Source organism: Dermacentor silvarum, chromosome 5, assembly GCF_013339745.2.
Source record: "Dermacentor silvarum isolate Dsil-2018 chromosome 5, BIME_Dsil_1.4, whole genome shotgun sequence".
NCBI classification, from domain to species: Eukaryota; Metazoa; Arthropoda; class Arachnida; order Ixodida; family Ixodidae; genus Dermacentor; species Dermacentor silvarum.
Genome location: NC_051158.1, coordinates 92,042,420 through 92,068,206, shown reverse-complemented (window position 1 = coordinate 92,068,206; position 25,787 = coordinate 92,042,420). Strand labels below are relative to the sequence as shown.

The 25,787-nt window shown below is 44.9% G+C and overlaps 2 protein-coding genes across 2 annotated transcripts in view; one reads left to right on the top strand and one right to left on the bottom strand.

The window, feature by feature from the left end:
* Positions 1-1,762, bottom strand: part of LOC119453588 (E3 ubiquitin-protein ligase ZNF598) — a 37,693-nt gene extending 35,931 nt beyond the window's left edge. Inside the window, exon 1 of the mRNA XM_037715639.2 lies at positions 1,401-1,762. Coding sequence (XP_037571567.1) covers positions 1,401-1,565 — 165 coding nt within the window. The 5' untranslated portion in view covers positions 1,566-1,762. The remainder of the gene's footprint in view (positions 1-1,400) is intronic.
* A 228-nt stretch (positions 1,763-1,990) lies between these two features.
* Positions 1,991-19,571, top strand: LOC119453592 (synaptogyrin). The gene is made up of 4 exons (XM_037715642.2): positions 1,991-2,719; positions 7,863-8,082; positions 9,469-9,608; positions 12,095-19,571. The coding sequence occupies exons 1-4, from the start codon at positions 2,621-2,623 to the stop codon at positions 12,326-12,328; spliced, it is 693 nt and encodes a 230-aa protein (XP_037571570.1). The 5' UTR covers positions 1,991-2,620; the 3' UTR covers positions 12,329-19,571.
* Positions 19,572-25,787: the final 6,216 nt, after the last annotated feature.

Here is a 25,787-nt window from a genome sequence, read left to right as displayed (position 1 = left end):
TCCAGTTCTCTTTCTTTGCCAGGTTTATTAACTGCAGCCAATGGTCCCTATTGGTCTGTCACACTAATGTAGCTACGCCATACATTATGCACAGTCCATTCCACAATTTGTGACAGGGAGGCTGAAGGGTTCTGCAATTTCTTCAAATCCGGCAGCCGAGGTAAATTCCCGTCGTAACACAAAAAGCGCCATGCGTCCCTCATATCCGCATTGTCTCTGTGCAATGAGAACGCTCAGATGAATTCATAAAGAAACAAGATCAAGGTCAGGGTCGTCGAGGCTGCTCGCCACAATGTAGGCGCTGTTTCAGAACGGGCGGCAGGCGGGCGGATGAATAATAATCCCGTTGCCGACGGTCACTGCAAAAGCAGGTGCGAGTAACATTCGAGAAAGAATGACGATCGAGTCAACATCGGCTGCACAGTGGCAGTTAAAGTTGCGAGACGGGCGCCAGCCTGCTCGCTACGCGGGATTTTGTGATTTCACGTGGCGCCGAAATACAACACTCTCCTTCGTTTGTTTCTCTAGGTTCATTCATTCATTCGAAGTCGACCGGTAAAACCGCACACACCGAAGCGGACGTGCTTAACACTCAAGACTATCAAAAACAAAGGGTCTATCTCGGCCATTTTTTTTTTTTTTTTCCCCGTCACAAAACAGTAGCGCTGGGTAGGCGCGGCGGATTACTTTATTAACCAGCGGAAGAGAGCTTGCTGGAGCGTTCTTTTTTCTTTTGACGTGACCTTCGTTTACATCGAACGAGGCGATAACAGCCGTCGCCGAGCTAGGCATCTTTCGAACGCGATTTCGCGAGCGGAAGCAGCAGGAAACGTACCATGCCGCCTCGGCAGTTTCGTTTGAACAAAACTGCGGGGCCGGCCCCGTTGTCACGACGTGTGACCACCCACCCGCAAGCTGCGATTTTTACCGGCAGGACCTGTCACGAGTCGCCCTTCGGCGATCGGATCGAAAAAAAATTAAAAATTGAACGTTGTAATTCTCGAACGGGTGCAGCGTAGAGTCGGCACGCATTCTTTCGGTTTCTTCCTCGACACGACACGACCATAGCAGCGCAGAGGTTTCCGTGGACCGTTCACCCCTATCTCCCTGGCCACACCGGTTAAGGCCAAAATGGACAGAAGCGATGCCTACCGATTTGTCACGGTTGCAAAGCAAGGTGCCGCGGTGCACAGAGAAGGCACGCTAAAAGAAAAAGAAAAACGACAAGAAAAGCCATATCGTGGCTTCAACTACACGCAGGTTTGGAAGACGTGCCGGCGGTCATTTGACTAAACGACCGCGGAGTTGAGCAGCCTCGTTGTGTGATTTATCTCCAGAGTCGTTACCGCTGCCGAAGAAAGCCGAAGAAAGGAGAGATAAATTAGGGAACGCATTCTCACCTTAGGTAGGTTACGGCGACAGATGGGACACTCGCTCTTGCGGCAGAGCACACGCATGCGAGTGGAACACTCGTGACAGACGGGGTGGTCGCACAGGCCGATCGCGTAAACGTGGATCTCACGCCAGCAGACGATGCAGACGTTGTCGTCTTCCTTGACGTCCATCTTGGAATCGGAGGCTGAACGCGGCGAGGCACAAGACCTGCGGCACCTTCCTTTCGGGGCAAGTGGAATACGAATGCGGAGGCTTTTTTTCCCTTCGCTCGGTGCTTGAACGGCGGGCCTACGGGCACTCGGCGCCTGTAGCCAACAGCACAGATACGTCCGTCCGATAATGGAGAAATACAACTTGATGAGCGGAAGTGACGACACGGCTGAGATCGGCACACAATTCAAAGCGGAAGCTCAATTTATGGCAGTTTCGTACACGCCATCAGTCGAAATTTTTGGCCCAGTTTGCAGCGCAGCAAGTATTTGTTTTAGCAGTAATTACGCGCTTGGTGTTCTGCTACAAATAATTGGCAGTTTATACGGTGCAATTAAGTTTGAGTGATTTCGGTTTCGGTACCGCCTAGAGCAGTGACAGGTGCAACAAAACCTAGAAACAACACTTATCGGCTTTTTAATTAAAGCAGAAAGCAATGCAAATTAACTAACGATGTTCACGCTTTCGATTAGGCTGCACGGCACGAGATAGAATGATCAACTGTAATTAGTATTAAGCGGCGCTGACGGCGCGTCCCACTGCTCCACTGCTCTCCATTCGCACGGTGATGCCAACCTCTCCGCGCAGGGGAAAAAAAAAAATTCAAAAAAAATATATAAAGTTAACCGATCAAAAGAAGAATCTGTGGCGTGCCCTCATTCAGTGTTCGCGGAGACGAGGTTCCTAGCGGCCCGGTTAAACCACCGCCCAGCTCCTCCCCACCGTGGGGCGTCGGCGATACGAACGAAGTTCCCAGCGATGGATCGGCTGGCATGAGCGGCGGCGTTCGCCTCCTTCAAGTGAACTTCCCCTCAGCGCAGCGCGCGCTGGCGCCGAAGACGCTAGTTTCGCTATAGGCCAATCCGACGAACGCGAGCCCTCGCAGTCGCATGAGATACACCGTCGTCGTCGACGAGTGAATTCACGCCGGTTTCTCCCGCCGAAGCCGTACAGGAAAAGTGTGTGTGTCAAGTGGACGTCGATAGCGCCGGCGACCGAACGACCCGACCCCAAGATGAACGGAGGAGCGTACGGCGCTGGCAAGGCCGGCGGAGGATTCGATCCCATCGGTTTCGCGCTAAAACCGCAAGTCATGCTTAGGATATTATGCTGGGTGAGTCTCCCGGTTTCCTTAATCTCGCAACATTCTGACCACGGGCGAGAGCCCGTGCAGCTTGTTTTATTTTAAGTCGAGGTGCTGCGATCGCGCGGTGCATGCCTCTGCGTGAGGTACTCGGGGGAGGCTATTGATTTTTCGCCGCAGCCGTTCCCTGCTCGATTTGCTGGGAATGGCGGACTGTGTCCTGCCGGGCCGGCGGGCGATGTTGCGCGCGGCTGCTAAAAACACTCTCGCGCGCCCTTTGCGTGTCGTGCGCGTATCCGGCGCGTTTTTTTCCAGCCCGATAAGTTGGCGGCATGCAGGGACGCGCGTTCGACCATGACCGAGCGCGCGCTTTCGCTTTCCAAAACCGACGCGCGCGTGGAGAAGGGAAACGTCGCGCGGCGAAGCCCAACCCTGGCACGCGTGCTGTGGGCTGCAGGCGCAGCTAGGGGACTCGCGATGTGTACGCGTATATCGAGCTGCTCGTGCAGTTAATATTATTGACTGCACTTCGAAAAAAAAAAAACGCGAGGCGGGGCTGTAAAATTGGCGTGGGAATGGAGGTGATTTTAATGCACATAGCGGCCGTCATGAGTTGCATGTTCGTCTTCAGGCGTCGATCGCTCATGCAGGTGCGCGCGTTCGCAGCGTTCATTGCGTTAACGAACGACATACGAGCGAACGAACAGTTAAAGGACGCTTCCAAACGCAACTTAATATATTTGTCGCGTGAAAAGTGTACGAATCGAATTTAGCGATATGCGCGCATACGAAGGACAGAAAAATAAAAAGTATTTGAAAGGCAGATATTTGTGCCGGCTTTTTCGTAGGGAATGGGAGATGCCAAGGCCTTAAAAGAGAAAGGGTTGGAACGTCTGTTTATAAACGGCGCCCTTTATTTGCAGTTCATTGAGCATTGAGATCGCAATAATATATCCATAATTTAACTGAAATATGTTTGTATTTCAGGTTTGCTAGAGTTGTTGGAATCGATATATCATGGAAATTCGCTTACATTGAGAAGTACAAAAAAAAAAAAAAGCCTTTAATGCATGCAGTGAACATATAGTTCTACGCAAAAATATTGCGAAATGAATTAAACTTCAGCACCACTACATGCAGTTGTGTGTTGTGCACTATATACATGTATGACTTAACACACACACACACACACACACACACACACACACACACACACACACACACACACACACACACACACACACAGATATATATATATATATATATATATATTATATATATATATATATATACAAAATTATAACAATTATGTATAAAATGAGTCAGCAGCTTTTAAGCTTGCTGAAAATGCCCACGTACATCTAAGTATGCATCTTAGAAGTGTCTACCCTGTCAAAAAAAAAAAAAAAAAAGCAATTGACTCCAACTGGGAAATATCCAATTGGTACCAATGGGAAAATTTCCAATCGTAAATTATTTCATAATTTTACCAATTAGACCAGCTGGAACGTGACCAATTGGTTTTTGTTGGAGTGACCAATTATAGCCAATAGGTACGAATTGGTTGGAATGACTAATTGCACTGACGGGCAATATCAATACACATATATATACCGAACCCTACAAAGCAAACCTAAATAGGATTCCAGCTGTCAGAAACAGGTTTGCTATAGCCTTAGTACTGCATGCCATATATAGCTATAACTCATTCCGGTTTCCTTGAATGGGTTCATACACTGTAAATATGATTTCCCAGTTGGTTACGTTCTGGTTTATTCCTATTGGTAGTTCAATTAGACTCAGTTGGGTATGTAAGGTGGGCCTAGCTGGTTCAAACTGGCAAGTCTAATTAAACTCAATTGGTTGCATCCCTGACTCAATCGTAACCAATTGGAGGTAAGGATTTCCCAATGGGTCCAGTAGATTAATTCCAATTGGCAAGTCCAATCAGACTCAATTGGTTTCACTTTGACTCAATCGTAACCCCCCCAGTTGGAACTAGGAAATTTCCAATCGGTTCCAACTGAGTCTAGTTCATTTCAATTGGCAACTCCAAGTCCTCTGACTCAATCGTAACCGATTGGAAGTAAGGATTTTCCAATTGGTTCCGATTGGTCCCAGTTGATTCCTATTGGAAAAGCTAATCGGAGTCAATTGTTTTTTTGTTTTGTTTTTTTTGACTGGGTATTACAGTCAGCAGAACATATATAAAAACATAAGGTTATTTCTCCAAAATGGAAAGGAGAAATAATTGTATAGTCAGTGCACTCCATATATACATACACAACATAATTAATGTGGCACGTATGTATTACACACACATACGCACAGAAAATTAAGAGGAAAGAAATGTAAATGTATCCCGGTTCATGCAGTTAAGTGCATATTTGTATGCATGTATGGAGGTAACATTAAAGATGTGGTAATTAGCACTCGCCTATTCAATCTATTAATTTTTGACGTCGCTGTTATACCTACATCATCACCCATTTGATCATGATCAAAGTACAGAATGTTTCTAACTTCTGGTTCAAGATCATGTGACTGTTTTGTTTATATTTCTTCAGTCCCAGTGCTTGCAGTCTTCCAGCAGTTAAACTGCAATCTATTTCAATCAGTACACGGTAGATGGTGTTTTCATAGCAAGGAAAAAATTACCTTTCATTATGGTAAAGAGCAGATCCAACAGTGCAACACAGGACAGGGAAAGAACCACAAGCAAAGATGTGCTGCTCCCTAGTTATTTCCTGTGGTGATGCGTTAACTCTTTGAAATACTAGCCGGAATTCAGCTGCATTCAAAAGATTTATGAGAGCACAAGAAACAGAAAAAGCAATGGCAAGAACACTGCATACTACCATTTCCTTCAGCATTATTTTTCGTGCAAGACATCTAGGAAGGGGTTGCTGTCAAATATATGAAAAATTTTTGTTGTGATGTGTGGGGGTGAAAAGCCAAGTATATGCGACATATGACATGTACAAGATGTACACAACATTAGGCAGACAGCCTCGAAAGTTGGCCTGACTAGCTCTCTGCTAGGACTGTGTAGGACATGGGTATAGTCCATTACAGATAGTCTGCTAAACCTGCTACAGTTGGACCTCGATATAACCGACACAGATAAAATGACGTAAGCTTAGTGTTTAACATATGCTTATAACGACATATATATATATTGGATGTAACGAAGGTATTACAGTATAGACCACTTATAACGTAACCGTTTATAGTGCAGAACTGGCTACAACGCGGCCTTTTCCGACTCCCGTTTACCCTCCCATAGAACTCCATGTATACGCATACCGCTTACAGTGCGGCCGCGTGAGACGAAATACCGGTTATAATGCGGCTTCCGCGGGAAAATCAAGCCGACAAGAGCGGCAGCGAGCACGCTTCTCAACAAGGTGCGTGCTTCCCGCCGGCGTATGCATTATTCAATGCAATCAAACTCTAGTTAATTCGGACTTACTTGGCCGCACATTGGTTAATTCGGACTACTTTCGGAGCTCGGTGAGCAAGGAGCGCCGCAAATGTGCGACGCAAAAGAGCAAGAACGGTGCTGGCGTCCAACCGAAACGAAGCGGCGGAGTCCGCAACGCCACAGCCATCAGTTGAAATCGTACGTGAAGTGACAGCATTGCCGGAACGCTTCGAGCCTATTTGTGTCTTTAAAGCCTGTATTCTTGCGTTTACCGCTGCGCATGACATCGTGTTGGCCGCGGGCTTTCATAACTGCGTAGTCGCCATCGATGATCGCATAGATAGCGACCGCGGCTTCGACTGCAGTTGTTGCAGCGAATGGTAGTTAATTCGTCCAGACTTGGTGTGTGTGTCGGGCGCGTGCCTTCAGCACCGTGCTCAAAGTCGCCGTTCACAATCGCGTCGATAGCGGTCACGGTTTTTTCCACAGCGGTTGCGGCAAAAAGTTGTTTTGTTTTGACTCTGTGCAAAGCTGTCGAACTTGAAGAGCACTGGCTATGTTGCGATGTGCGCGCGATAGTGCAAAATGTGTCTACATGCTTGGTCTACATGTTTTGCATACATGCAGGGGTTGAAGATCGCTGTTTTGGTTATAGTGCGGTACTGCTTATAGTGCAGATATTCGCGACTCCGGCGACTCACGTTATAAGCAGTCTACATGCACTGTATAGTGTTGGTTGCGACCTTGCTCCTGCTTATCAAAAACACCACAAGCTTTGCATCACGTTTAGCATACTTAAATAAGAATTTTGTGGTATCAAACTCAGCATAGCATAAATTATATGTTAGGCATTACACGGTTCAATTATCAAGTTTGAACACCCCAGAGCAAATCATAATTAAGCTACGAAAGATGCCATAATGGGGAGCTCCGGATTAGTTTTCGCCACCTGGGGCTCACGTACATCTAAATCTACATATGCAGCGACATATACAGAGACAGCGAGACCTTTTGCAGGACCTTCGGATCACGTCTCATGCTCGCAAGCTTTTCAGAGGTCATGAGTATTAAGCAGCGCTCTCTTAATCTGTTGGGCTTTAGAGCAATCGATTTCTACAGAGGCCCTATGTTGCAACTCCACAACAAATCTGGTTATGGGTGCCGTGCATTGCAATTGTTTTGAATTCGATTGTACGCGATGCTGCTCAGTAAGATGTTACTTCCAGTTGCGACAACTCGTTGCCTCAAAATATACGCAGACGTGCAGGACAACTTGCAAGTCTAAACTACTGTTAAACTAGTCATCTTCTCAGTCCGTTAATTAGCACTTCTGCTGCAGTTTGTCAGATTCCAGTGTCATCCATTAATGCTTCAAAGCAGTAGTGATCAACGGCAGTCTAACAGGGGATGCCTCAAGCTGGAGCCAACATTTCGGCAGAGACACCATCCCTTCGAGTCCCTGTCTTTCTGTGAACATCTGCCCCTGTTTGAACAAAGCAGAAATCAGTACAGTTGAGCATTGTTATAAAAAAGTCGTATCCAGCATGAAAATAACTTTGTTATATCCAATTTATTCGTTATAAATACATATTTGTTATATACAGTATTCGTTATATCTGATAATTTGTTGTATCGAGGTTTTATTTATAATAAAGCAAACTGTGCAGAACATTAGTTACAATATGACTGCCAGTTCTGCGTTTTGTTACTGATGGCTTTCCCTTGCCTCTGCACTATCTTCCTCTGCAGCTATTTGCCATTGTGGTGTTTGGGTGCATCTCCTCCGGTGGCTGGGTGGACGAGCGGTGCCAGTACAACAGTGACTCCAACGCTTGCAACTTCGGCGTGGCCGTCGGAGTGCTGGCCTTCCTGGGCGCCTGTGGCTTCCTTGCCATCGAGGCCATGTTTGAGAGCTTCTCCAGCATCAAGATCCGTCGCCGGGCCGTCGTCGCCGATATGGCATTCTCTGGTATGTCCACGTCTGCATGTGTATGCTGTTTAACCATCAAATCACTCCTGGAGTTGGGCACTCAAATCCAAAGTAGGCATCATTACAGAATCGCAGATGCCGTTATTTTTATCCATAAATATGGAGGCAGGCATGCCGCAACTTTTTGTTGCCACCTGCACCACAGGTGACCTGCAGTGATTTGGTCATGACAAGAATGTGTACGATAGATGATCGAGTGCACCTACCAAAACGACGCATGTGCCGAAATCACAGCACAGGCCGAAACCTTGATGGGCTTGTGCCAGTTCACAATAATTAATTTATGGATGACTAAAGCGAAAGACTGGGCAAGTACTTGATCACTCGTAATTGGTGGTAACCAGTACTGATCATGTAACCAGTGGTCACAACAAGTTGCTTACGTAGGTCATGGACCCTGGCTGCCAACCACTTTCACATTCTGTAATGCACTCTAGCGTGACCCCTGATGGTTTTGAGAAAATGTTGAAACATCACATTTATTGAACAATAACCTAATGTTATGAACACATTTTTTGCCAAAACGGAAATACCTTATGTTATGCACCTGTGGATGTATCGGAAGAAAATAATCGCACTAGACTCTTGTTAAAACATGAAACTTCATCCTAATAAAAAAGCAGTTTTAAGTTAAAAGTGGAGAGGCCTGAAAAGGCTTCATAGTATTGCAGGAGGTGCGCTCCAACAATTCTGAGGCTAGTAAAATGTATATTGAAATAAAGCCACACTTGATAGTGGCAAAATTTCATTGGTTATAAGTTTCACCAACGCCTGTGCGTAGTTGCCATCTTTTTGTTTATCATCGCATATATATCGTCGGCTCTAAAAAAGCTGCAGCCGTGCAACAAAGCGGTCTCCACAGCATTCTTCTCATCTCCATGCTTGATAAAAAGAAAACTTGAAAAACGTCACCACCTGGTACCACTGATTGGTCTCATGTGGATTTCCCATTCCACATTCTGTAACATACTAGGTTTCACTGAAGTTCTTTAGTTCAATAGTTTTCACTCAAGCTGTATTTAATTCTGTCGTTCTAGCTTTTGAAACAACACTCTTTACTTTGTTGTTTGCAACTCCTATCACTTTACCTGTGCCCGTCCTGTTGTGAGGGATTTACAGTATGTGTCATAACTAATCAGGCCTAAAGCGCAAGCGCTGCAGTTGAAACCATGAAAAATTTTGAATAATGTGATCTTGTTATAACGAGAGTTTACTGTATACCGGCGGACACATGCAGCACTGCATGTTATAGTTACATATATACATACCTAGACCACACTAATGGCTGCTGCACGCTGGCATCTAGCAATTCACTGCTCCTTTGCCACAAGGGAATGAACATGCGCTCTGGCGTGTTTCGTGCAGGCCTGTGGGCATTCATGTGGGTCGTGTGCTTCTGCTACCTGTCCGACGCCTGGCGCAAGTCGGACATGCCAAGTGACGGCTATGGCCTCAACAACATTCGGGCGGCCATCGCCTTCAGCTTTTTCTCCATGTTCACGTGGGTGAGTGCGGGCCGTGTGGCTTTAAGAATGAAACACATAAATAGCCAGAAAAAAAAAATGTTTATTTTCTATCTAAATGTGCAAAACACGCCAAGAATAAGCATAATCACCAAAAAGAGAAAGAAAATATTTTGCGGAAATTTCTTTTCAGCAATAGGAGGAAAACCCCCCAGGCAGGAAACTGGAAGTAGGCTTCACCCCAAGCCACCCAAGGCTTCATTTTCAATTTGTATAGACGGCTCTCGCCATATGTGAACCATAGGTGTACATTTCATTTGGCTTACGTCACATGTGTGACAGCACTGCAGCTGGATATCTTGCATCGGCCTGTCTCGTCTGACCTTGCTTTCAAGAGACAGTGAGTCGCGTGTGAAACTACTTCTTCCTCGTCCAGTGTTCCTTCTCTAAACCAACAAATGACGCTTGCTGTCTGTCATTCAGTGTTGGCCGAAGACATTTAGCTGGAAACTTCGTAATCAGTAGTGAAACTCGGCAAGAAAATTCTTTTTTTTTAGGGTTAATATACTCCTTGTCTGCCCAAAATTCAACCCAACACAGCTGAGCAGAATCAGAGAACTTTGCAGAGTGCGTGCTCTGACAGAGAACTGATGAGCACTTGTAGCGCCATTTCAAAGCAGAGAAGAGTTGTCTGTTGTTCATCAGCACAGCACGTGGTTTCCAGTTGTAATCACCTGACTGGGACGCATTTGCCGGTTATTCGGTTCTTCCTGCACGAGCGGTGCAAAAGTATGCTGCAGAAACATTGATAGAGAAGAGGACGATACGTGCAGGGAGTAAAATGAAGCTTCTACGAGCTGTTTAACATTGATTGCTGGCAAACAACACTTTCTACATGCAACTCTTATTTCGTACAGACATCAATAGAGTGCTTAAACTTAGCGAAGACGTGCTATATCATGGACATGCACCAAAATACTGGATGATGTGACTGATGCCAGACCAGTAGTGCCAGTGACGACACCTGGCGATGCAGCGATCAACCTCAGTGTACAAGAAACATTGCTACATTGTCAGAAGTGGTTTTATTTTGGCATTGAATGAATTACAAAATTTGTGTATACAGATTACAAATTACAAATGCAATTACAAATTTGTGTACAACTCTTTGATGAAGAAAAGATACAAGAAATGTGTTTCTGATGATTATCTTGCTGCTGTCGTGTTTTTGCTGGCAGTTAAGTGGAATACATTTGGTAATATAAGTATAAGTTTTGCATGCTTTGGTTTCACCCAATACCACGGGATGTTCCCATTAGTTAGCACTGCTGCTTGCATCTATGCCTTCCATTATGCATCTACACTATAGCATGTCAGACAGCACTTTGTCAGATTGTTCCCGCACTGGCATTTAATTGTCACACGGCACAATATTTGCAAAAAAGTTTGATATAATAGGTCATTTGATATAAAAATAAAAATTTTTTGCAGGAATTTTTAAGGGGATTTTACAGCTGTTTTATATACACAATAATTCGTTATACGTGGGTTCGGTATATCCGGGTTCGACTGTATATCCAGAGCAACTGCAGCACTATTAGCAGAGTGCTAATTTAATGTAGGCCATTTTTGATGCATACTTGTGAAACAAAGCAAGCTGTGCTTTAGAGCAGAAGATGATAAGTGCAAGTTCTTGTGTGTGTTGTGTAATTTTGTTGTTGAAATAAAGCTAATTCGAGCAGTTATCACCGTTCACTGGTGATGGTTTACCCTTTTCGCTTCGTTATTAAATAAGACAGAAATGCAGAAAAATATAAATTCATGCAATAGATAATGTCTAAGTGAAAGAAGAATTATTTTATCAGTCTTTTGTTCTATTCCGCTACACCTTTCGCTGTGCACTTACTACACTTTGCTGCAGCAAGTGGCACTTGGCCGCACGCTGCCAGATGGCAAAGGAAAGTGTCATTTGAAATTGATGGCAGTGTCAGTCGGTAAATAAGCCATCAAATTATGTATTTGTTACTTTAAGTAATATTTGCAAAACAACTTTAACGTGACCAATTGTCATGAGCGAAGACAAGATGGCATCACATCCAACATCCAAATGGCATGCTGCATGTTTCCAAGTGCTAAGAATGGCGACGCGTTGGTGCCTAAAACAAGATGGCTTTCATTGGAAGATAAAGAATGGCATTTTCCCTAAGCAGGGACACTTTGATCACTTAAACTCGCAACAAAATGGTTTCAGAAGTAGTGCCAACCTTGCATTGAGCATTATTTTACTCATTTTTGAGACACCGCCATTGAGGCTTCACACTTCAACACAGTGAAGTGAGCTTGAGAAACACACTCGCCGGCGACAGCTAGTGCATCTAAGCATTACATTCTCCGAATGTCACTAATAGCGAAGAGCACTCACCTCAACATGATGCTAAGTTTGCCCGTCTGACAGGGGTACAAGCCGGCAAAAGCAGGGCTTGTTCTTTGGGAAGAGCACTCCGGCACAAACCAACATTACATCGCAGGCGGGCTGCGTGTTCCTCGCCTACCAACGCTACCGACAAGGCGCCGACGCACCCTTCATGCCGAGCTACGACGCCGACCCCACTGGCATGGGCGGCATGGGCGGAGGCGGGGGCACACCCTTCACTGGCGGCTACCCCGGGGACATGGGCGATGCCTACCAGGAGGCCCCCTTCTCCACCAAGCCTGACCCCGGAGGCATCGGTGGTGGAAACTTCCAGGCACCGGCCTACTAGGCTGCCCCGCGTCCCCCGTCTGTGATCCCTCTAGCTCCCTCTCTTTTGGGTCCTCCTCTTCCCTCTTCAACCCATATGAGTGTCTCCAGCCAAGGGGAGGGAAAAATGATGGTCTACGTGTCTTCTGTCTGTGTGTCAGCCATGCGCAGGGCCTCGTACTGCGTGCACAGCTGGGAGCCCCCCCCCCATTTCATATCTTCGCCACTTATACGCTGTCAAGGAAAAAAATTTGGAGCCGAGTGGTGCACCGTGGAGTCCTACTCAAACCGTTCTATGCAGAGTGTGACCAGGGTGTTTGTTCCTAGTGTGTGAAAGTACTTGGTGTGAGGACAGCTCCAAAGAGACAAGGCATGGCTGGAACTAGGTGTTGGGTGTTCTTTTGAGCAGTTTGTTTGTTTTGCACTCGCCGACAGCCTAAATGCTGCTGTCGCAGTGGTTTCTGGTTGTGCGAATTGAAGGTCCTGCCCGCTCTATATGACACGCGTCGAAGCAAAATATTTGCAATGTTGGCTGGACAGCGAAGCCTAATATAGTTTGTGGTAGTTTGATGCTTACAAAAAAAAAAAAAAAAAACGCTTAGTTGACTTGTGTTGTTACCAGGTGACACCACAGTTGTCTTTCTTTTAATTTGACTGCATGTCAGGATCTTGCATAAGGGGCCTCACAGCCGTGCACAGTAGGAGACTCTGCTATGGATGTATGGTTACCGTTGGTGTATTCGGCCAGAGGAAAGCATGGCATTTGCTCTGACTTGCCTGTAGCTAGAAGCAAGGGCAGAGAATTAAATTAGGTTTATTACTCTAGGCAAGCCCTACTTAGTTGTACGGTCACAATGAGCAGTGGCTCAGTTGCTCGGCTTGTACTTAACCTGAAATATCAGTGCACTTGAGGAAAAAACTTGTGCAGTCAGGACATCACGTGTTTGACTTACAGCCACTGGTACTACCATAATATTCCGAGTCACCGTCCACCTCGCCAGTGGACATAACTTATCGGGGAAAAATGGGGTGGGTGATTTCTCCACGTTCACAATACAAGGTTGAAGAATTGCTGACAGCAACCAGCGAGCAACGCATTTGCAAGTGTTTGCCAGAGAGAGGAACGTGCTTGCCGCACATCACTGGCTAGAGTATGCTTTTGAGAACACAGAAAGGCAGGCATGTTGCTTACAGTCACAACAGTCACAGTTACAACAACAAACATGTTGCTTACAGTCACTTACAGATTGCTCCTTGCATGAGAGTGCGCATTGTGTGATTTGTAGGGCTTTTGCCATGGCAGCTGATGATCTCCCGTTTGTGTTTTGTCAAATTGATATTTTGCTACACAAGGGAGGAGGTGGGCACAATACGGAGATTGGGGATGACTCGGGATATTGTGGTATAAATGCTGGAGAATGAGATAGCTGCAGCAGTGCTCGTGTACTAAAACTTAAGACATTTGCATTTTTTTTGAGGATCCACATCAGACATTGTCGCTCTTCTGCCAACACGTTTCAAGAACAGGACTGAACACATGTGCAGAATACCCAGTGGCAAAAAGAAAAAAAAGGTAAATAAGGCGACGAAAAGTGCGCAGGTCGTCTGGTTTATGCATTGAGAACAATGGAACATATCCTCAGAGGATAGATGAGCCTGGCATCCTTCCAACGTTTTTGTTAAAAGGCTGACTTTTGCTCGAAAACTCATCATTGCAATGTACAGCTAGTGGAAATTGTGGCTAGCTAAAATTTCAGGTCTTTTTCTGATTGCCTGTGTACTTTACGTGCAAATGCCATGTTTCTCTCCAAGGCCACAGTGAATGGCTGTATAGATTTCAAGTGTACTCTGGGTTGTGTTGAAGATGGCGTGCATGTCCCCACGGCAGCCTAGTCGAGTAGACACTCTGTTACTTTTCCCCGCAAGAAGAGTCTACTCTCTTAAAAGTATATCCAGGAACTCATCAACAATTGATACAGTGTTGATGCTGTTGACAGCCTATATACGTTGGACGGCAAGAATACTGACAAACATCTCACGCACAGCGGAAGGCAACCAAATTGCGAGCATGGGCTTGATAAATGCTTAATGCACGCTCAAAACGCTCTCGACACCAGTAAGAAGTGGTACGGAAAACAACTGTGAGAGCAAATGTTGTAGAAGACACCACGTGCGTTCTCAGACAGTGAAGCCGCGTTAGGTGTCAGTACCCTCACCATCCCCACTCTAGTTTTTCGAGCTACAATGGATTGGCAAGCGTTTGACTTCTGGCTAATCACAACCTTGATTGAAATAACCCTATTTCCAGGCTCCGAAGAACGAAACCCCATATTACACCCATTTCCTACACTTTCAAAAGTTCCCCAACCTTTAAGGTGCAACTTTGTCTCTCAGTGTCAACATTGTGTGCATTTTTTTCCAACGCTGCCTGCCTAGTAATTTCCCCCCAGGGAAGCCATGCTAGTCTGTTTCACAGTATTCCTGCCCAGGAGTGTGGCTGGCTCAGGGAATGCAGACCAGATTGACAAAAACCATTGATGCATGATCAGAAATACACCAAAAAAGATGTACAATTTTAAAGAGTGTACAAGATCTCAGAGCACCTGTGTGAAGCTGAACTGCCGTTATCAGGAACATCTGTTGCTAATAATGGCAGGAATTTTTTTTTTCTTCTTAATGAGAACCATGATATTGTAATCTTCTGTAAACATTGTGAAGAGCGGTACCAGTGATGATGATCGTGGCATCTTAAAACAAGAGCGCAACCTTGTAGATGAAGTAAGAAATGCGCATCCATTGCACAATTCAAGCTCCAATATGTACGTGATGCACAAAGCAGAGCAGGACGCGCATACTGTAGTGCAGTGCGTTCACTGCTGTGGGAAAGCTCGTACTCTAGAAATTTCTGGCGTGCCACGAACTTGAACGTACGGCTGTGGCAGATTCTACAATTGCAGAACTTCTGCCATTCTTGACAAGCATGAACCCACTTCACCGTCTAGTCTTGGAGACGCTGCCTTGCAGCCTCCAGCCATAACGTCGCCGCAACTATTACTTATCACCCTGTCCATCAAGGGCTGCACAGTGATGCAACTAAATTGTGGGCAAAACTGAATGATAGCTGTTGTTTTAATCACCAAATTATTTTCCGGATGATCTCATTTGGCACTATGTGCTGCTTTGGATTGTAGAGGACAATATGTATAGCCAGGGGCAAAAGTTTGTGGACCGCACCCACAGAGAAAACACTGAAGTTCACTATGGCCTATAGATGCAGCTTTCAAGAGAGAAGGGACCATTAAATTTCTTTGCCCGAGAGTGCTAGTGTGTCACTTGGTTTCCGGTGGTGCACGTCGAATTCGGCGAATCCTTTGTGTTTTCGCATCATGCGCAGTCCAGAAACTTTTGTCCCCGACCCCCAAGTCATTTCTTGGCCACTAGCATCTGCCAAAAGACACTTTTGTGTTTGTCATTGGCTCCACATGGCACGTGTAATTAGGATGCTCTAGTCAAGTTACAATATTTTCTCTCGGATTTTTGTCATACTATTTTGACAGGTTGTGTTGGCATGACGCCTTGTGGAAGACATGTTGCAAGTCTTTGATGGCATGCGTTGTGATCATCTCCCTTGAAGATGCGTTCCAGTGATGTTCATTTGCATTTCAGTTGTGATACTGAAAATGGCCAACACCATGAACTGTCCACTCAGTAAATTATTACTGCCAAATTGTTGCACTGCAGAGCCACTGTCGGTGTAACCATGAGATTCTTTTTGTCCGTGCAGTGTTGCCGCGATAACGGGTGCACAATGGACAAACTGGAAATAACCGTGGCATATCTAGTCTCTGCCCAGAGAGCTACGCTCGGCTGCAGAAGAAAACGGACGGTGCTGAACACGCCGTCGACATTCCACACTGCTCCTATAATCTTGTCGAAATGTTGTCCTTGCTTCTGTCCCGTCATTCAAAAGTCACGCCCGCACAACTAGACTCGACGTCAAAAGGTGCCAGCATCGGAACGACGGACAACCGCGTGCACTTTCTCCATGCTTCTAGTCGTCGTTACAAACCCTGCCGTGTCTTAAACACTCGTCAAAGAAATCCATGCCCATATATCACCGCTTTCTCTCTCTTCGCGACTTGCGATTACTTCCGTCACTCGGCAAGAAAAAAAAAAAAGACTGCAATAACGAAAATGTATTTTTGTGCGAGGCGTGCACACACACACAATAGACACCCGCAATAACCGTGCCTCGGAAGGAAACGTTTGGTCGGCTGTCGTGTGCTGTCTTTGGGTATACGTTGGATCAGGAATGCATTTTACCGCTCCTAAGTGGCTAACTGGCAATCTGCCCAGCTTTCATGACTCCATATCAACGCTGCATTCATGAACCAACATAATGCATCTGCATGTTTATCACTGTTTTGGCTAGGTTTTAAGTGGACAAGGGATCTTCGTTCGCTTTTTTGTAGTCTGAGACAAGTTCCGTTGAAACACCATGGCATTGAAATATATTTGCATCTTTAGAAAATGTGGCTTACATTGATGTTTTAAAAGATGTTCGTTTTTATCCTGTTAGCTGACACATTTCCTGTCTCGTCTACAGTAAAAGCTACCCAAATTTATGGCATGATTTTCTATAGTGAGCAATGGACCACAACCTTCTGACAAGCTTCCCTCCATGTCTTGCAGAACATCCGGGACCTTGTGCAGACTGGCTGAACTCGCACTTGCTGTTGCTTACTTTGCCCTCTCCCATTTATAGCACAACATGGAGATGAACTTGCAAGATGTTGATCTGTTCAGACACATTTTTACACCTATCGCAAATAATTTTCAAGTACGCAAGAGTTAATGCAAATCAAACTCCAACGCAGGCTGAACATTGCTACATGTTTCTTTCAAGTACGCTTGACTTCGGTTTGCAGTACTCAGCTACGCTCTGCGCTCTAATCTTACTTGAGAAATTCAGTACTTGAGATGGAGGATCGAAAGTGGCCAGTGCTGCAAAAGGTATTACAGCAGGCATCGCGGTCTTGAGAAAGGAAGACATAGACAGATCTAAGTGGTAGTCATTGCAGACTTTGCCGGTTTGATTCAGGACTTGTACTAACGTGTGCAATTAGGACTTGCACTTACATTTTTAATTTCATGAGCAATTTTTTAAAGCACAAGTTCATTTCACTGAATGATGCTCGTTAATGTCTTTTAAGGAGACTGCCACCATCACACTGTTTCCCTTGCACTTGTATCCTGAACGCTGTAACTGCCATAGATGATGCTCCTTTAGAATGATGCCAGTAATCAGCAATTTACGCCTTTTTGCTTGCTTTCCCACTGATTCTGATGCCCAGAATATTACCATACAAAATGAAACCTATTATCAAAGTGTTTAAGGACCGTCACCACTGCACACTCTAAACCGAGACAGCATGGTGGACGTTCGTTCCAGCGTCTGCAGCAAAACCGAAGGAAAGTACTGATGCCGAGTTGTCAAATTTGTAGTTTTATGAAGAGCCGTCATTGCCCCCTCACGCGTGTATTAAGCTTCCCTCGCTAGCTGCGTTCTTGAGCGAAATGCCATGCAGGCGATGTAGTAGGTGCAGACATTTCAGCTGCGCTGACTGCTGACATTCTACTGGCTTACAGTGGTGACGACGCGCCAAATTTTCGCAGTCGTAATCTGTCGCGGTCTTGAAGGTGGCTACAAAAAGATCTGCTAGCTTGCCCAGGGTAACGTGCCCCGACAGATATGTGGTCGTCTGGTGTAAAAACAAAAAGCCCACGTCTGCTGAGGAACTGAACACGGCACGGCGTACAACAGATTATTCTACAGATGGATTTTAAAAATTTTTTGCTTTTTGTATATGCATCCGCCTGGTTTTAAGGGTGCTAATGGTCCTGAAAGTCTCACAGTTGGCAGCGACCGTAATAAGCGAGTTCATCTAAAGCTGCCCGAGCGTGAGTCTCGACTGCTCAAAATTGGCGACTGCGAAGCAGACGAGCAGTGGATTTTAGCAGCACATGGGAATCGCGAAAGTTGTGGGTTGGGGCGTAATCCGACAGAAGTGAGCAAACAGTGCAGCCATACGGGAACGCACACCCGTCAGCTCCACCTGTCTGCAAACTTCTTTCATGTTGGCCTTAACTGAGACAGAGCCCGTTTGAGCCGACGTTATACACACCCAAGGGAAGGCGTCGTGTACCATATTCTCAATGTAAACACACCTATTCACTGGTCTATGTTGTACATATTAACAGTGTCTCTCGCGTGCCTGTACATATATGCTTGTGACATCCTTATCGCATATGCCTTGTTTACAGTGTAGAGGACATTTGCAAGCAGGCTGGTGTCGTTCTATGTGTTCACCGCAGCACAAAGCAGCTTCCAGAATCTTACCGACGAGCTACAGCGAGGCAGGCTACTTGTGCATTGCATACATTTCTCACACAAGCTAGGCTCATGGACATTATTATTATTATTAGTTTTTTGCATCACCAAGATGGTTTAGAGGTGCCGTCTGTCAAAGATTTAGTCTTCACCTTTTTTTTTGTTCCAGCAGAAATGCAATAAGGCTCCTTGTTCACGGTGACTAGCTCAAGCGTTTTTAATGCTTACGCACTGTGTTGCCATCTGCTGCATAAGCGTGATGAAGCACTGCATTCCCCTCAACCAAAAGCTTCGTTGCGTGCAACATGTCTTTGAGCCAGACTGAAAATGTGGGTGTGCGGAGCTCTGTGAACAACACACAGAGGCCGTTCCACACATTCTGTTCCACTCGGAAAGCATTAGACGCCTTTTGATTAGCACTCCGGCACTTAGCGTAACTTCGAGCTTTTAGAAAAGCTCAGCGTGTGCGAGTTATTCATGAAATGCACGGCAGCTGTAATCCCGCGGCTCGCATTTATTTCCAATTGCGTAGCTGTTTTCGCGAGTGCACGGCGTCTCGTGGGCTAGCAGGCTGCAATCATTTAGGATGCCTTGGTTATCAAAGGTCACATTTGATTTCTCCGGTCAAATGAGCCTTGTTTGCGTGTTTGTTTCATCAGCAGTGTGTTTGTGACACGAGTGCGTTTGGTTGTTTCACGTGAGGTTTCGCGAGGGTTTGCAATTTTGTTCATGGTGTCACGGTTGCGAAAAAAAAAAAAAATGCTCTAGATGATGTTTGTGCATGTGCACGCGTGTGATATAACTATTATGTAGTTGAAGGAAGCAACATGTTAATGTAACTAGTTGGGAGGAAATAAAGGATGCTGTCACACCAGCGTTTGTTTGGTCTGTAACTTGAGCCAACACTGTTGAAATCCATCTACCATTTCTACCAATTCACTGCAGGTATTAGTCCATCATTTCAGATCTGGAACACCGCTGCCAGTCGAATGTCAGACCAGTACTGCTTTTCGTTTTGGTTTGGCAAAAACGGTCCAGTTCCGGAGCGAAAAAATGACAGTCGAACCGGTTTCTACTGGTTTGTGTTTGCATTACCTAAGAATAATTACGGAAAACTGGATAAATTTATGCAGTTTTCCCGAGTTGCAAGGAAAGACAAGAAATGCATGCATGTTGTTCTTCAAGCTGCAAGTAGCTGAAAAAGAACACACATTACGGACGCACACCTCGGAAGCAATACATCATTTTTATCACACCTACATAAGTTTACCCAATAGTGTGACAAAAAGTGACTGCACAGCTAGAAACTTCTTCACTTCAATATTCATCCACTGTTAGTTATCCACTGGTCTTCCACCAGCAGATGACTTACTTCATGGTGACCAACTTCAAACACTCATGACTGTACATTGGTGACGGGCCTGCCTCCCAGTTGCGACGCACTGAAAACTGCACTAATGGAGCTGTCACTTGTCACAGCAAGCTCATTTGCATTTAAAAATGAGGCAGCATGGTTAAACTACAATTGCAGGCAATGCATGAATGAAAAGCTCCGGAGAAAGTAGCCAACCTGAATGGAAGCCGTTATTTTTATTATTTTTTTCGCAGCAAGAAAAAAAAATCCGGTTTAGTTTTGACCTGTGCAAAAGTAATGTTTTCCTTTTTTCGGGTTCAGCGTAGTTTCAGTTGAGCACTGTGGCTGGCAGTGCTGTGCCTTGTAACTATATCTTGGTATGTTAGCTATCCCTGTCATTGTTAAGTTGTCACACACTAGTTAGTTACTGCTGTTAAACAGCCCCTCAACAGGGCTCATCCGAAATTCTGGTTATACACTGGAAGTTGTAAAACACCATCCAGGAAGCGTTCTGCAGCGAAAATTTTTAAAATGCATTCGGTCATAGTCGAGAGAATAGCAAATGAATTGCTGCAAGGTGTGTAGGAATGCGTGCACATTAATGCATGTCTTTTATTGGGAAGTAAACGGAATTGGGAGTTTCAAAAGAATACTTTATCAGTCTAAAGTGACTATTTCCTTTTAGTGTCCCGTTAAAATATCTAGACAAGGCTTCTTAAAGAGAGATGGGGTTAGATCGAATGTAGCTGGAGCACTCTGTAGCCTTGCTCTTTCATTCCAGTGAACTTCGTTTGTTTTCAGGCAGACACATGCCATCTGTACTACACCCTATTTTCTCTTCTCCTTAAAGCCTCAGAAGTCTGCTTCCCCACACAGTCCCGTCGCCATGAGGAGCTTGCCACATATTGTAGCAAAAAATTGGAGAGAAAGGAAAAAAAAGAAGATTGCATTATATTTGGACCACTATTCCAAAAATACTGCAAGGTGCTTTCGTAAAAGGTGTGCAGGGCTAAATATGCATAACAGTAAAACGCAAAAAAATAAAAAAATAAAAGCAGGAATTCTTAATGGCTGATCATCAAAGTAACACAATTACTTCCCAGTAGATCTGCAGAGATATGCTATTGGGAAACTTAATGATTACCTCTACCGGTTAATGCTATGGGCATGTGGGTGTTGTTATGTTGTTTGTTACTCGGCAGGTAGTCATCAACCTCACTATGCAATGACCCGAGAGATGTATTCATTTCACTTGCACATGAGGATATACCACCAGATATGCAGTGGCCAATGCATCGTGAAGCGCACTGCTCGTGCTACTAAGTGTTTTTTTCTTTATCCTGCATTCACATATGCCAGTGCTCTCGCATAGCACCGTGTTCAACGGAGGGGCACTGTGTGTGTGTGCGTGTACATGCAAGTCCAGTTCAACACTTTCGGCACTTGAAGCAGCCTGCCATGTGGTGTTGAAACGCCCGTTTCAAGTATAGTGGTAGCGTCGTCTGCTACACTGTGCGGCGCATAGAAGCCAACAAGAAAAAGGTTTGGAGGAGTGTGCGTGGCATGCGAAATACAGTGCATGGGCATGAGAAAAAAGAAGAAAGTAGGAAACCCTGAAGACGAGCTGACGCATTGTTTCTTTTTATCGAGGCTTGTCCGCCCCTGACGACGAAGCCTGCTCGTTCTTTCGAAAAGGCTCTCGCCTTTACATGTGGCTTAGACTTTACCCACATATTACATCGGGGATGTGATGGCAGTGTCCCATGTGTGGCTAGAATGTCCATATCCCCTTTAGGCACTGCATTCGCCAAGATGTTGCATCAAAAGTGAAACCACTGATGAAAACAATTACTTCTTAAAACATGTCGCATACACCTTGAAACACTTCCGATCGGACCTGCGCTTTAAGTTATAATATGTGTAAAGTGTTATATGAAAACGAGCTGGAAGGCAGACGGTGTCGGAATGACATCATGCCATGGGTCCAATTCTTTCATTGTTTCTCACAATATTTTCGGTTGGAATTTTTTTTTTTTTCATGTGGCTGGAAAAGTGGTTTCCAGTACACTAGACATGAAATAATAGATGTTCTTATATCTGACGTTCTTGTAGAGGAGTTCTCGCATGGAGTCTACATTCAGTAAACCTGACAAGACTCACTAGAGAAGTGGACATTCTTAATCTGTTCTGAACGCTTTTCACGGCTCTAAGATGCAAGAAATCTGGTGAAAGTGAATTTTCAATGGGCAGAACTGGCGACTAAAGGGACATAATCGCTATCCCTGCTTTGATGAGCTATGGTGACCGATAAGGGTGACTTGGGATGTTGCACAATGTTGATGCGATATTTAGAAGAGTGGCAGACAGAGACCAAGAGGGGAACTAGCGCATTCCAAGCACAGATGCCCGTCTTCATTGTCTCTTGTGCTGGTCTCGTGCTTGGCAGGTCTCTTAAGTGTCTGTTGTATTGCAATGATAGGAATTGTGACACACGTGCGTGATAACGAGAAAAGAACGACACACGGACACAAAATCCACATAAAAGAGATCAATATTTAAGCTCCACCAGCTCCTTACAAGCAAAAAAGGAAAACAATCTTCAGGCAGCACAAAATGAATGCGGACACTTGTAAAAAGAATGGCACTTGAGGCATGTATACATCTGTGTAAATTGGTCCCAAGCCGCTAAGCATGAAAAACACTGCTTCAGCTTCTGGTTCATCATCAAATACTTACATGCAATGGCGACAGGAAAAAAAAAAAAAATACCAGCGCACACATGTCTGCACATATGCAGACATCAATGGTCTCACAACACCAAAAACCTTGTTCGAGTACAAACCAAGAAGGCTGCGTAAATGCATTCTTTTCACTCTCGTGCCAACCGTCGCGTCAGCACAAACATGAAACAGGGCTGCAAAAACCCTGTTGGTACAGGCATCAAGTGTAGTCTGCTAACAGTGAGCAATTTACACACGCATAAACCAACCCCAGCAAAAAAACGCTGCATCACAACCACGCAAAATGAGGTCTTCGGACCTGGATGCCCAATAGTGTAACTGTGATTAAAACTCACTAATAAAGATGCTGAGCTTGGTGCCAGCATTACCATAACTAACGACAAAAGAGAGAACAAAATTAATCAAATCACGGGGGCGCAACACACCAAGGCAAAGCAGGGGCTAAGAAAGATGCCATAGCAGAAAGCTCCCGATTAATTTTGGCCACTTGGGTTTCTTTAATGTGCACCCAAATCATGGTACACGGATATTTTTTGGATTCCACCTCTTTGGAATGCACCTACCAATGGCTGGGAATCACACCTGCAATCTTGTGGCTACAGGCAGAACACCATAGCAACTGAGACCACTTTGACGGGTCTTGGTGATCCCTGTGCAGGCTTTGCTTGCAACTTCTGAAGTTCACCTGTTCAGAAATGCACCTTGAGTTGCTTATGGCATGAGGCCAGCATTGCATGCGCTTTTGTTGACTTGGACCCTTTTCCAGATTTGTCAGGGCACTTCTCTGCACTGCACATATGACCAACTAATGCAGGCACTGGTCATCATTCATATGAAGACAAAATGCTAGCTGCACATGCGCGAGGCTTGTATCTTGCGCATGCTTTCATAATAATTAAGAGCCACCTATGCACTTTCCACGTCACAAGACACGCAAACTCTGCTTGTACACGCTGGTTGCAAAAAATGATTGCACTGCCATCAGTTGGGCAAACCGCAGGAAATCTAGCTTCGCAATTACAAAAAGGGTCTATTCAATACTGTGCTTGCAGAGTTTCGTAATACTAACTGAATACTGTTGAAAAGTGAATCTGATAAATTCTTGAGTAATAGTACAGGTATGGATGGCTTTGGCGATTGCCTGCTCCTTCATGACACTAAAGAAAGTATGAGCTTGAGACTTTTTACTTATCCGCGAGAAAAAGGCGCCCGACAATTACCGAGTGACCCACGGAATACCTAGCATAGCAAACATTTGTTTCTTAGCGGCTAAAGGATGTCCCCGTCTTTTTGAAAGGAGCTCGGTCCGATTCCGCTGAGATTCTCAATGGAGCCACACTGGCACAAAGCTCAGCACCGTGAAAAATATTCCAAAAGCTTCCCTCGCATGCCAAGTACCGTCACGCCAGAATGAAACACAAACGTGAGAAAGTTAACTAGAAGACGAATTTCCTTTTCCACATTGGCCACTGTGTGCGACACTGGGGTGATTAACCTTTGAAAGGGTGATTAACCCTTTGAGGGTTTTTGCCATACACGTACCAATCTTTCGTTTGACATTTCGCACGTGTTCGGGACTACTGGTTGTTGAGAGGTGCTGCCCTCTCTATGGAGTCGCCCAAAGTCATTTGAAATTGCATTTCCACTCACTGGGATGCACAGCTCGACTTGTTTACTTCCGGGCGAGCGCTCACATGGTCATGCACGCATTGTCAGCTACCTACAAGCTGTGCGTGGAAGCAATGCTATTGTCCTTTATGGCTGCTGCTACTGTGTTTCCGGTAGCTTAGACTAGCCCTGTGCGACAGAAGTACGGAGATACCGATAAGTTTCCTTTTTCTTTGCCTTTGGTTGTGGTTCCCCCTTAGGTTCCAGCTTGCGCATTGCCATATATTGGCCTATGCGCAGTCATGGTATCGGTATGGCCGTGCGTGGTGCTTCCTTTAGCGGTGACTGCTCAAGTGATTTATGTATCTCTAATATATTTTTAGCCATAAATTTTGCTGTAGACATTTGTCTTGATCTCTTGGTGTATAGAGTGCTTGTCCCAATATACTGATGGTGTGTGTAAAACATTTCTGATACAAAATATTGTTTCCAATAAATTTTTACTATATTTTGAATTTTCAATCATTTCCCAATACTGAAAGCTGCAATTTAAAAAATTGATTAAGAGGGCACATTGTTATGTGAAAAATATTTGAACCTCGAAGGATTAATTCAAAGAAGCTTAGTGTTTGGGCTAGAATGCACTTAACACTCGACTACACCCGAGTTTACACATATCACTTTCAAGTAATCTGGTGTAAAAGGTGTTCTTCATTTGTCCTGCGAGTTTCATTCTGGCGTGATGCTACATGGAGTGGTAGAACACATGGGTAATTGAAAAACATGCATCAACGCATTTCTTTTTTGCCACTGCTGCTGCCTCTGTAGGCAAAGAGCAACATTAACCAGCACTTCTGGGATGCTTTTAATGGTCTCGGCATCCTTACCTACTACATGCAGCAAACAGCGATATGCTCGCAACAAAAAAATGCAACTGGAATGCAATAGATGCACCACTAAGTACTACACACAAGTCTTCAATAATCAAAAGGCTGATGAAACAAAAGAGCTCCTAGCCACATGACAGCAGTGAGCATTGTTAGAAGCCAAGATCTAGCAAACTCACACTCTGAATCCAAAATCAATTTCAAAGTGAAAGTCTAATTAAAAACTTGTCAAATGTGCAAGCCCATCAGCATAAAAAGTACTATGTATAGTCAGCCACAAAAGTTTACGAGACACAGGATTTGGAAAAGTGCTCAATTCCCACGAAACCTGTGCATGCAGTCTTAGCTTCAAAGTTTCAATCTGTAGTAGCTTTTGCGACCCACACAGTGATCTATTGAATTAAAGGTGTTGCACCTTCACAGATCAGGGATTTGCATTTATCGTGGAACCTGCGCCCGTGAACTTGCGTGGCCAACTGTACGCGTGTCTTGCAAACAGC